The 13,157-nt window shown below is 37.1% G+C and overlaps 2 protein-coding genes across 11 annotated transcripts; both read right to left on the reverse strand.

Annotated features, from left to right (window-relative positions):
• Nucleotides 1-243: 243 nt before the first annotated feature.
• LOC109182335 (probable purine permease 11) lies at nucleotides 244-8,712 on the reverse strand. Of its 10 annotated transcripts, none has more exons than XM_019332536.1 (3): nucleotides 6,061-6,250; nucleotides 5,590-5,793; nucleotides 4,194-5,492 (listed from the first exon to the last, which is right to left on the reverse strand). In XM_019332536.1, exon 3 carries the CDS (start codon nucleotides 5,487-5,489, stop codon nucleotides 4,413-4,415), a length of 1,077 nt encoding a protein of 358 aa, XP_019188081.1. In that variant the 5' UTR covers nucleotides 5,490-5,492; nucleotides 5,590-5,793; nucleotides 6,061-6,250; the 3' UTR covers nucleotides 4,194-4,412. The 10 variants fall into 10 exon arrangements, with proteins under 10 accessions (XP_019188036.1, XP_019188045.1, XP_019188106.1 ...); XM_019332529.1 differs by having other exon boundaries at nucleotides 5,586-5,793; XM_019332491.1 differs by lacking the exons at nucleotides 4,194-5,492; nucleotides 5,590-5,793; nucleotides 6,061-6,250 and adding exons at nucleotides 244-1,474; nucleotides 2,142-2,274.
• An 829-nt stretch (nucleotides 8,713-9,541) lies between these two features.
• Nucleotides 9,542-11,477, reverse strand: LOC109182407 (probable purine permease 11). Its single transcript, XM_019332601.1, has 2 exons — nucleotides 11,354-11,477; nucleotides 9,542-10,749 (listed from the first exon to the last, which is right to left on the reverse strand). The coding sequence occupies exons 1-2, from the start codon at nucleotides 11,358-11,360 to the stop codon at nucleotides 9,644-9,646; spliced, it is 1,113 nt and encodes a 370-aa protein (XP_019188146.1). The 5' UTR covers nucleotides 11,361-11,477; the 3' UTR covers nucleotides 9,542-9,643.
• Nucleotides 11,478-13,157: the final 1,680 nt, after the last annotated feature.

Genomic DNA, 13,157 nt, shown 5'->3' on the forward strand with positions numbered 1-13,157 from the left:
AAATATCTTGCCAGGTCACAAGGCATGAGTCAAATTTTAATGCCAGTGAGTTGAAAATGATAACTTAACCTATGAAATGAGCAATGAATATATATACAATTATACACTACAGGATCCCCACTACCAACTTGTACAGATAGATACAACACAGCATATCCACTACCAGATCAGATAAGAAAAATGAATAAATCATATGGTTGGTCCAAATCAAATGATAATAAAGTTTATAGAACCAATCAAGCATGTATGAATTGTATATATTTCATAAATTCAATAAAACAGGAAGCTTAATGACACCAAGACACAGTTCTGATAAGATGGATTTCTGAAGTCTGAACAATGAGTTTCTATGCAGTAACTTTATATTGCTTGACCTAAACAAAAGATGACTAACAAGAAGAAACAATAGGAGTATGAGTAGAAGCAAAATGTGTTCTTGCATTGAGATCATCCAGGTAGTTCTGATGTATATAATTCCCAAAACCCCACATTGCCATTAACAACGCAATCATCTTCACACCGTTCATCTTGTCATGCAAGATGATCACCGAAGCGATGGGAGTAACCGCCAAAGAGAGCGTGCTGATAACATTGGAGAACAGAGACGACACCACAAATATTAAACCCACGACCCCAACCGCACAAACCTGCCATCCCACAGCTGTCCATACAAATACCTGCACATAGGCCGCTTTGCCTGTAGTAAAACCCTGCATTTCTCCCGACAGAGTCCTCCATTCCCCGCTTGCAAACAGTCCAACGGTGGAGATACCCGAGGCCACGAGCGATGTAAATATTTGCATTTCCAAAACGACAGAAAACGTTTCCTTCTTTATGACTTTCTGAAATGAAAGTTGCATCAGTGAAAGTATGAGGGAGTAGAGTCCAGAAGCTACAATAGCAGCTATAATTCCAAATATATATTTCCTCGTAGTGACACCCGGAGGCTTATCAGAGTCCTCGTTGATCGCAAGCAGAGAAGCAGATAATGTAAGGGCAATCACCGAGTTGAAAATCAACGCTGTAAACTTTTGACCGTTAATGAAGAAAGAAAAAATCGCATTAAAGACTAGCTGCGTTGCACATATGAGGGAATAGGTCGAGGCTGAGAGGTACAATAGTGCAACAGAATATAGCATGTTATCCCCGGCAATGATGGCACCAAGCAAGACATAGATTATGGTAACTTTGATGATAGAAGGCGGAGGTTGGTTTGGTGAATCTGTGTGTTCTTTGGGAGATGGAATAAGAAAATAAGGAATCAAAAGAACAGGGAAACCAGCTGTTTGAACAAGAGTGGCCATCCATTTACTATTTCCACCATTATCATAGTAAATTCTTCCAAGAATAATAGCAGCCGCCTGACCCACAAGAAGGAAAATCACGTTAACAGCCAATAGGATCCAAAAGTTGAGCTGTTTGCGCTTCATAACAGGGTTCGGGTGCCTGACATTTGAATAACCTTCATTGTCTGCCATGAATCAATACATGCAGATGGTAAGCAATTCATCATGAAATCATTAAAAAAAAAAAACAGTAGAAATAGACCAGCTGAACTACCAAAACACTGATACGTTGAGCTAAACTGAAACAAACAGCTTCCATCATTAATACTCATTGAACAAATAGATTCCTCTTTTCCCCTTTTTCCAAAAACTAAGCAATTTCACTATGAGGTAATATTGAGAATGGGAATCAAATTCTTGAGCAAGATCATTCCTCCCTTCATATGAACTTAAAGATATCCACAGCACATATATACATCATTCAAAAAATATCAACAATTTATGTATTAATCATCATATTTTCACCAATAGGAAGGGATAAGAATCCAGTAAATATATAATCTTTGGGTTAAACCTACACTTCTAAACTAACTTTTGTGTTGGTGTTGTAGTTATGCTCTGAGTTCGTATCAATCTAAACCTCTAGTCGCTAAAGCAATGTATTAACAAGATTATCACTCCTAAACCTAAAAACTCAAAAGAAATATAATACCAAAAGATATATACTTTTGATAAAATCTCCAAGATTTCAAATTCAATCCATATATATATAACAAAACAAAAGAAAAGCCCATAAGATCGTTTCTCAATCAGAGGCGATACACTGATATAGAGAGAGGGAGAGAGGAGAGAGACCTGCCATGGAGAGACGTAGTCCGTACAAGGAAAGCGTAAAGAGGCGGCAGAGATGGAGAAGAATCACAGTGAAGAATTAAGGAGGCAACTTGCAGTGTAGAATGTGTTCATTCAGTGGACTGGACACTGGTGATTAACCGCCTCGTACACTAGTGGTACATAATGTATTAACCTGGACTATAGCTAAATTCACAAATTGATCATCGACTTTCAATTTCAACCAATTAAGTCCTTAACTTTGTAATTTTGACACGATTTGGTCCTCTATCTATTTGACCATTTGTTGACCGTGATCGACGATCTCCAGAAGAACCTTCAGCTCTCGTCGGAGCACGTGGAGGCCTCCAGGATGACGTTGTACTGGTTCGGAAACAAGTCGTCTTAATCGCTCTAGTACGAACTCAACTACATTGAATCTAAAGGGAGGATGAAGAAAGGCGACCGAATTTGGTAGATTGCTTTCGACAGTGGATTCAAATGTAACAGTGCGGTCTGGAAATGCAACCGGAACCTTAAAAACCCGACGATAGACCATGAAATTACATATATATCCTCAAAAATCACAGTCAACAAACGGTCAAATAGACAGATGACTAAATTGTGTTAAAATTGTAAAATTAAGGACTTAATTGGTTGAAATTGAAAGTCGATGACCAATTTGTGAATTTAGCTATAGTCGAGGGACCATTTTGGGTATTTACTCATGTATTAATTAATTGAATTGAAGCCCACACAGCTCAGCTGGTTATAGAGGTGAAATTTGAAAAGAGTGATCAAGATTGAGTCTCACAGAATCATTATCATGATTTACAATTTTTTTGGGAAGAATTAATTGAATTGAAATTACTGTAATACTATTTTGGAAATATGACGATAAATTATTCTGTGGACCTAAGTCCACCTTACAAAGTATATTCGGATCTAAAAATACACCATTTATATATTGAATGTTCACAATTTTATATACTGAACATTCAGTATGTAAATTGTATATAGTGGACCCAAGTCCATGGTATAACTGCTGAAATATTACTAAAGTGGTAAGTGTTTTTTATCAGATTATTTGCTTTACATAATTTGAGGTTATTCAAAAATGCAAAGTTCAGTTTGCACTCGAAAATGACATGGTGTGAATAAATAATATGTAGACACAAGAAGAAAAAGTTTGTTACGTGAAGCAAAAGTTGGTATAGTTGATGCATAATGTCTATAGTTTAAGGGAAATATGATTGAATTAATTAATTAAATCGGGTGGTCCCTGGTCCACGATATAATGATTGGCTGTCGACCCAGGGGTCATACCTTGAATGTCGACCCCGAGGTCCTTTGTCCCTTGCCCGTGCCTTGCCCTTGGGTCCCCAATGCCATGCTCCAGTCCTTCGCACCTTGGCAACTACAAGATCCCCACTAGTGCACTACCAACTTGGGTACAAAAGGCAAAATTCTTAGCTTCGAACGCCCCACACCCCGTCTCCAATGACGGATTCAGAAATTTTGTTCAGTGGAGGTGAAACATTAAAACAAAAAGAATAGCTTAAAAAAATGAAACAGTTAAGAAGTTAGCCATAAATATTGTTAGATATGAGAAAAAAAAATTATAACAAAATATGAAACATAATTAATTTGATAAAATAATTCTAATAGAAAACACATTATAAATTACACATCTTAATATTAATAGAAAACACATTATAAATTACACATCTTAATATTAATAGAAAACACATTATAAATTAGACATCTGAAGTTAGCCATAAAAATTGTTAGATATGTGCAAAAAATAAAAAAAAAATATTTATAACAAAATATAAAATATAATTAATTTGATAAAGTAATTCTAATAAAAAACACATTATAAATTACACATATTATTATTAATAGAAAACACATTATAAATTACACATCTTATTATTAATATAAAAGTATATACATATATTTTGAAAGCATAATTGTGTTGAAGCCCGTCATTATAGCCATAGAAATATGCAATCAAACCATAAGAAAGATTCAAACCTACGCCCTTCCTTAAGGTAACACGCGTGTTCGGCCATCTGGGCTAATTTATTCTTTGTGTTATTAGTTTAATGTTGTACTATATATACATACATATATACATACAGGGTTATATATGGGGTAGGGGGAAGGGGGCAACTGCCCCCACTGTAGCTCCGCCCTGGCCGTCCCTATAGGAATTCTGGTGGACTAGCAATAAGCAACATGAATACATGGATAGATAGATACAATAAACAATGAGTTAAACAAAGCTATACACTATAGCATCTCCACATTAGTTGCAGTATCAGCAGAAGCAAGATGTGTTTTTCTTGCCTTGAGATCATCCAGGTAGTTCTGATATATGTAATTTCCAGAACCCCACATTGCCATTATCAAGGCAATTACCTTGACACCATTCATCTTGTCATGCAGGATGATCACCGAAGCGATGGGAGTAACAGCCAACGAGAGCGTGCTGATAACATTGCAGAATAGCGACGACACCACAAAGATTAAACCCACGACGCCAACAGCACAAACCTGCCATCCTAAACACGTCCACACCAACACCTGCACGTACCCCGCTTTTCCGGCAGCAAAAGCGTGCATTTCTCCCGACAAAGTCCTCCATTCCCCGCTACCAAACAGTCCGATGGTGGAGATGCAGGCGGCCACCAGAGATACAAATATTTGCATTTCCAGAACCACATGAAACGTTTCTTTCTTTATAACTTTCTGAAATGAAAGTTGCATCAGTGAGAGTATGAGGGAGTAGACTGCAGAATCTGCTATAGCAGCTATAATTCCAAACATATATTTCCACCTAGTGACACCCGAAGGCTTATCAGAGTCCTCGTTTATGGCTAGCAAAGAAGCAGCTAATGTAAGGGTAATCACGGAGTTAAAAATCAACGCGGTAAATTTTTGACCATTAATGAAGTAAGAAAAAACTGCATTAAAGGCTAGCTGTGTTGCACATATGAGGGAATAGGTCGAGGCCGAGAGGTACAACAAAGCAACAGAATACAACATATTCTCCCCGGCTGTCAGGGCACCAAGTAAGAAATAGATAATAGTAACTTTGATCATAGAAGGCGGAGGTGGAGGTTGGTTAGATGAATCTGAGTGTTCTTTGGACAACGGTATAAGAAAATAAGGAATCAAAAGAACAGGGAAACCAGCTGATTGAACAAGAGTGGACATCCATTTACTATTTCCACCATTATCATAGTAAATTCTTCCAAGAATAATACCGCCCCCCTGACCAGCAAGAAGGAAAATGATATTAAGAGCTGATAGGAGCCAAAAGTGGAAGCCTTTGAGCTGCATTTCTGAACCACCACTGTCTTTCATTTTCTGCTATGAATCAACACAGATGGTAAACAATTCAGCAAGAAATCATGAAAAATTTGCAGCAGAATCAGATCCCACAAAAGAACTTTCACCCACCTACCAATACAATATAGAGACCAATCCGGCAACCCCAACCAAGTTGGTCAGACTGTTGATGGGTAGCTGCATGATTACAAGTTCGACTCCCAATGGGAGCGGCCTATTGGCCTTGATTGCCGATCAACTATGACTAACCTAAGCTGGTTTACTTCTTCGAGATCCTTTGCCGGGTAGGGCTACACTCGAGTAATGATTGCAGGTTTCACTAAAAAATATATAGAGATCAATTAAAAGTAAACTAGCTAGCATAAGCAAACAACCAATAGAAATACACAAGCAGAACTACCAAAAACAATACATTAACAAGATCATAACTCTGCCAGGCTAAACCCTAAAGCAATGTAATTAAAAAAAACTCCAATATTTCGAATTCAATCCATAAAAAATAAAAAACGTAACCCTAAAGATCCTTTCTGAATTAGAAGTGATACACTCATATACAGCCATACAGGGAGGGAGAGAGGAAACAGACCTGACATGGAGGGATGTAGTCTGAACAAGGAAAGCGTAAAGAAGCGGCAGAGATTGTGATATATGAAATGGGTTAACGGAGAAACTGGATAGGAATCACACTGAAGAGTAAAGAAGCCAACTTGATCACAGCGAAGAGGAGAAATATTTGATTCTCATTCTAATTTTCAAGAACCAAACACACCTTAACACATGCTACGAAATTGGTTAGTTTAGGAATTCAGTTGTAGCTTTTTTTTTTTTTTTTTTTTTTTTTTTTTAAAGTTCAGTGGTCTGATTGCATTATGGTGTGTACTTCGATGATCTATTTGACTCTTATTCCTTTTATTTTTGTTTTTTTTTTTTAATTTACTAAGTTTCAATTTACACCACACTAATTCTAATTTTTTTGAGAAAAAAATTAATGAGAAAAGTAAATCGTGAATCATTCAAACAGTGTGACATGATATTTCTGTCGGGCCAATTTGTTAAGTTGTGTTTGTTGGATAATTGGTAAATAAATCGATACACAAAATATATATAATATATATTTATACCGAGAAATGATATTTAATTTATAGAATATTAATTCCAACTAATTTTGGTACAAAACCAAAATTACACACACCAAAACCAAAATTACACACACACACACACACACACAGATATATATATATATATATATATATATATATATATATATATATATATATATATATATATATATATATATACACGAGGTATATAATCCAACCACAACTAGTACGAAAGTAGTACAAGGGATTTAGTTTTTATGAGATTAATCCCACCACTTGGTACGAAACTAAGAATAAAAAAATATATAAAACAATAAAGAGTTTCTAACCTGAGGTTTTAACCCAATGAGAAGAAAAGGAAGCTCGAGTCGTGTGTACACACACTCTCCTTAAAACAAATTCGCCACCTCCTGAGGGTGCTAGGAGTGTTGTGGCGTCAGTCTCCTAGGATAAAACGAACTACAACTTTGGCGTTCGAGCACTCAAACCCAAAGCCCGGCGAACAAGAACACAAGTTGAGCACTCCAATATTTTACGAAATTGTTGGCAAAATTTCTCCTTCGTATCAAAACAATAGTTGAGAGTGGAGAAGAAAATGAAGAGATTTGAGAGGTTCAAAATGCACGAGTTCAAAATCATTATGCCAACAACTAGTATTTGTAGGGAAAAGATGTTTAGTTAGCCTATTCATAGCACATTAACCAACATTAATTCAATTAAAACGGCCGTACTTATTATAGTAATAATATCAACAGTCATAAACTTAATATTCAATTAATTTGTACCGACCATAACGATCTGTTTCAAAACACCTAAGTAACCAAAAACTCTATACTTACAAAAAGTTAACGAATTGGGACTGAAAATTGCACCTAAATTAGGGATGTCAACGGGGCGGGGTGGGGGCGGGGGACATAACCCCCATCCCCGTCCCCGACTTTCTTCCCATTCCCCGTCCCCATCCCCATCCCCGCCGGGGAATGAAAAATTCCCCCCATCCCCATCCCCACGGGGATTATTCGGGGACGGGAAATCCCCACCCCGTTAACAAGTTATAAAAAAAAATAAAAATTAAACATTAAAAAACATTTAAATAAATAACGCATATATATTCATCCCGAACTCAAAGTTGTATTCAATATTTTACAATTAAACATTTTATTTAAAAATATGCATGACATACAATGACAAGAATACTTCTAAAATTATATATATTGTATACAAAGTACTACATTTATATATATATATATATATATATATATATATATATATATATATATATATATATATATCGGGGACGGGGCGGGGCGGGGAGAGTACTCCCCATCCCCGCCCCTGTCCCCGGCGGGGAATTCAAAATTGCCCCCATCCCCATCCCCTATCCCCTATTTCTGTCCCCATCTCCGTCCCCGTAGGGGCGGGGAATCGGGTTCCCCGTCGGGTGCGGGTTCAATTGACATCCCTAACCTAAATAATGCCAAAAACATCAAAACGGTGCAGCACGAATTGGTGCGGCAAACATCGAATCGGTGGACCACAGCATCAATTCGTGTGCCGAATTGATGCTTCTGCACCGAATTGATGCTTCTTATCACTTCGTAATGTATATGCTGCCAGCACATTATTTAAATTAAGCTTAACCTTTAACCTTTGTAATTTATGCTCTCCAAGCTTAATTTGATTTCTTTTAAATAGGTTGACTTTGAGAATCAATTTCTCATTCATATATTATCCATTTTAAATATATATTATATCAAATTCTTCGTCTGACTAGGAAGAGTCTGAATCTACTCTGACTCGACCCAAATCAAAAGTGGACCCCACATATAATACCAAAAGATATATACTATTGATAAAATCTCCAAGATTTCGAATTCAATCCATATATATATATATATATATATATATATATATATATATATATATATATATATATATATATATATATATATATATATATATATATATATATATATAGAGAGAGAGAGAGAGAGAGAGGGAGAGAGGAGAGAGACCTGACATGGAGGGATGTAGTCCGTACAAGGAAAGCGTAATAAAGAGGCAGCAAAGATGGAGAAGAATCACAGTGAAGAATAAAGGAGGCAAGAAGCCAACTTGCAGTGTACTGTGTAAAGTGTTCATTCAGTGGACTGGTGATTAACAGCCTCATACATAATGTATTAATTGAACTGAAATTACTGTAATACTATTTTGAAAATATTACTAAAGTGGTAAGTGTTTTTTATCAGATTATTTGCTTTACATAATTTGAGGTTATTCAAAAATGCAAAATTCAGTTTGCACTCGGAAATGGCACAAGAAGAAAAAGTGTGTTATGTGAAGAAAAAGTTGGTATAGTTTACGCATAATGTCTATGGTTGAAGGGAAATATGATTGAATTAATTAATATGGGTGGTCCTGGTCCACGGTATAACGATTGGCTGCAGACCTGGGGGTCCTACCTTGAAGGCCGGCCCCGAGGTCCTTTGCCCCTTGCCTCTGATCCATGGTATAACGATTGGCTGCCGACTTGGGGGTCCTAACTTGAAGGCCAGCCCCGGGTCCTTTGCCCCTTGCCCCTGATCCACGATTGGCTGCCGACCTGGGGGTCCTACCTTGAAGGCCGGCCCCGGAGTCCTTTGCCCCTTGCCCATGATCCACGGTATAACGATTGGCTGCCGACCCGGGGGTCCTACCTTGAAGGCCGGCCCTGGGGTCCTTTGCCCCTTGCCCCTGATCCACGATATAACGATTGGCTGCCGACCTGGGGGTCCTACCTTGAAGGCCGGCCTCGTGGTCCTTTGCCCCTTGCCCGTGCCTCACCCTTCGGTCCCCCATGCCAAGCTCCAGTCCTTCGCGCCTTGCCAACTACAGGATCCCCACTACCAACTTGGGTGCAAAAGGCGAAATCCCTAGCTTCGAACGCCGCACACCCCGTCCAGTGGGCCGTCCCTATAGGAATTATGGTGGACTAGCAACTTGAATAGATGTATAGATAGATAGATACAACTTGAGTAGATAGATACAATAAACAATGATAGATACAATAAACAATGAGTTAACTATACACTACACAGCATCTCCACTACCAGATGAACTATTAGTTGCAGTATCAGCAGAAGCAAGATGTGTTTTTCTTGCGTTGAGATCATCCAAGTAGTTCTGATATATGTAATTTCCAGAACCCCACATTGCCATTAGCAAGGCAATTATCTTGACACCATTCATCTTGTCATGCAGGATGATCACCGAAGCGATGGGTGTAACAGCCAACGAGAGCGTGCTGATAACGTTGCAGAATAGCGACGACACCACAAAGATTAAACCCACGACGCCAACAGCACAAACCTGCCATCCTAAACATGCCCACACCAACACCTGCACGTAGCCCGCTTTTCCTGCAGCGAAAGCGTGCATTTCTCCCGACAAAGTCCTCCATTCCCCGCTAGCAAACAGTCCGGTGGTGGAGATGCCAGCGGCCACCAGAGATACAAATATTTGCATTTCCAGAACCACATGAAACGTTTCTTTTTTTATAACTTTCTGAAATGAAAGTTGCATCAGTGAGAGTATGAGGGAGTACAGTGCAGAATCTGCTGTAGCAACTATAATTCCAAACATATATTTCCACCTAGTGACACCCGAAGGCTTATCAGAGTCCTCGTTTATGGCTAGCAGAGAAGCAGCTAATGTAAGGGTAATCACGGAGTTAAAAATCAACGCGGTAAATTTTTGACCATTAATGAAGAAAGAAAAAACTGCATTAAAGGCTAGCTGCGTTGCACATATGAGGGAATAGGTCGAGGCCGAGAGGTACAACAAAGCAACAGAATACAGCATATTCTCCCCGGCTGTCAGGGCACCAAGTAAGAAATACATAATGGTAACTTTGATCACAGGAGGCGGAGGTTGGTTAGATGAATCTGAGTGTTCTTTGGACAACGGTATAAGAAAATAAGGAATCAAAAGAACAGGGAAACCAGCTGATTGAACAAGAGTGGACATCCATTTACTATTTCCACCATTATCATAATAAATTCTTCCAAGAATAATACCGCCCCCCTGACCAGCAAGAATGAAAATGATATTAAGAGCTGATAGCAGCCAAAAGTGGAAGCGTTTGAGCTGCATTTCCGAACCACCACCATCTTTCCCCAAGAATGGTGTTTCATTTTCTGCTATGAGTCAACACAGATGGTAAACAATTCAGCAGGAAATCATGAAAAATTTGCAGCAGAATCAGATCCCACAAAAGAACTTTCACCCGCCTACCAATACAATATAGAGATCAATCAATCAACCCCAACCAAGTTGGTCAAACTGTTGAGGTGTAGTTACATGATTACAAGTTTGATTCCCAATGGGAGCGGCCTATTGGCCTTGATTGCCGATCAACTATGACTAACCTAAGCTGGTTTACTTCTTCAAGATCCTTTGCCGGGTAGGACTACAAGGCAGGTTTACCCTGTGCCTACCCTCGAGTAATGATCGCAGTTCGCAGGTTTCACTACAAAAAATATAGAGATCAATGAAAACTAAACTAGCTAGCATGAGCAAACAACCAAAAGAAATACACAAGCTGAACTACCAAAAACAATACATTAATAAGATCATTACTCTGCCAGTCTAAACCCTAAATCAATGTAATAAAAAAATCTCCCAATTTCGAATTCAATCCATTGAAAAAAAAAAATTAAAAACGCAACCCTAAAGATCCTTTCTGAATTAGAAGTGATACACTCATATACAGCCATACAAGGAGGGAGAGAGGAGACAGACCTGACATGGAGGGATGTAGTCCGTACAAGGAAAGCGTAAAGAAGCAACAGAGATTGTGAGATATGGAAATGGGTTAGCGGAGAAAGTAGAGAAAAAAGTGAGAAACTGGTCAACTGGATAGGAATCACACTGAAGAGTAAAGGTGCCAATAATGTGTTAGGTTTTGTTTGGTTTGGGAATCAGAATTGGAAAGTATTTTGAATATTTGGTAGTATGGTGATATTGTAATGATTATCAAAAGTGATGTTTGATTGTGTATGATTCTATAATAGAAATAAATATTTTAACAATACAAAAATAAAAATTAAGGTAATTGATTCTAATATAATAGGCAAAAGTGTCAAATTGTCCCTAAATCAAGTGCATAGTGCAATTTGGTCCCGTAAGTGAAAAAGCTCAATTCGAGTCTCTTAAACTAGTAAAGTTGTTCAATTAAGTCTAATTTGACTTGTTTATCAGGTTAAATCGATGCGGTGTTGACACGTGTCCATTTTATTTTATTTTTTTAAATAAATGTTTTTATTTATTAAAATTTTAAAATATTATTTATTATAAATAAATAAATTAATTAAAAAAAAAAAAAAAACAGCCACCGGCTGTCCGGCAGGACGACCACGGCCGTCTAAGGAAGACGACCATAGCTAATGAATGAAGATGGCCATGGCCGTTTTCCTTCGTCGGCCATGGCCGTCTTCCTCCACGGCTGCTCGGTGCAAACAGACGGTGGCTGTTTTTTTTTTTTTTAAAAAAAATTGTTTAAATTATTTATTTATTTATAATAAATAATATTTTAAATTTTTTAATAAATAAAAATATTTGTTTTAAAAAATAAAATAAAATGGACATGTGTCAACACCGCATCGATTTAACCTGATAAATAAGTTAAATTGAATTTAATTGAACAATTTACCGGTTTAAGGGGCTTGAATGAAGCTTTTTTCACTTATGGGACCAAATTGCATTATCCACTTGACTTAGGGGGCCAATTTAACATTTTTTCCAATATAATACTCCGTAACATTCAAAGGCCAAAGCATTAATATAAACAAAAAAAATATTAAAACAAAAAATCTAAAAGTACTAATCCAAACATAAAAATTAGATTAGGAATAAGATGGGATGATACTCATTTTTAATTAGAGAATGAGATTTTTAATTGAAATGTTAATCAAATCTCATTGTTGTGTTTTAAAAATTATCAGTTAAACACTAAAATTTTGATTCTCATTCATAATGTATAAATCCATGAACCAAACACACTCTTAGTATATTAAATTTCTTTTTGTCATTTTTTTTCTTCTAATTCATTAGTTTCCGGTTTACACTAGACTAATTTTATTTTTTTTAGAAAAAAATAAAAGTATTCAGAACAATTATGAGTCATCCAAACAGTGTGAGATGACATTTCTATGGGACCAATTTGTTAAGTTGTGTTTATTAATTTTGCGTTATAGAATTGATTTTCTGTGAACTCAATTTTGTTATGCTAATCTTTAAGTTTACAATCTTTTTTAGTCAACTGTTCAATTTCGACTGACACCCCTAATCACATGCAATGAATTAAATAAACTTAATCCCCACTACCAACTTGAATAGATGTAATAAGCAATTGGGAGCCTCCAACAAAGTTGGACAATAACCTATTAACTTTCTTAGTTTCAGCCAGTCAAATTCCTTACCGTCTTGTAAAGCTTACCCATTACATATCTTCTTCAAATAAGGATTTTGGATTTCCTTTGTCACCCAAAAAAAAAAAAAAAATGCCATGAAAGGAATGTGCAAAACATGACTCTTATACTTGAAA

Source organism: Ipomoea nil, unplaced genomic scaffold, assembly GCF_001879475.1.
Source record: "Ipomoea nil cultivar Tokyo-kokei standard unplaced genomic scaffold, Asagao_1.1 scaffold0188, whole genome shotgun sequence".
NCBI classification, from domain to species: Eukaryota; Viridiplantae; Streptophyta; class Magnoliopsida; order Solanales; family Convolvulaceae; genus Ipomoea; species Ipomoea nil.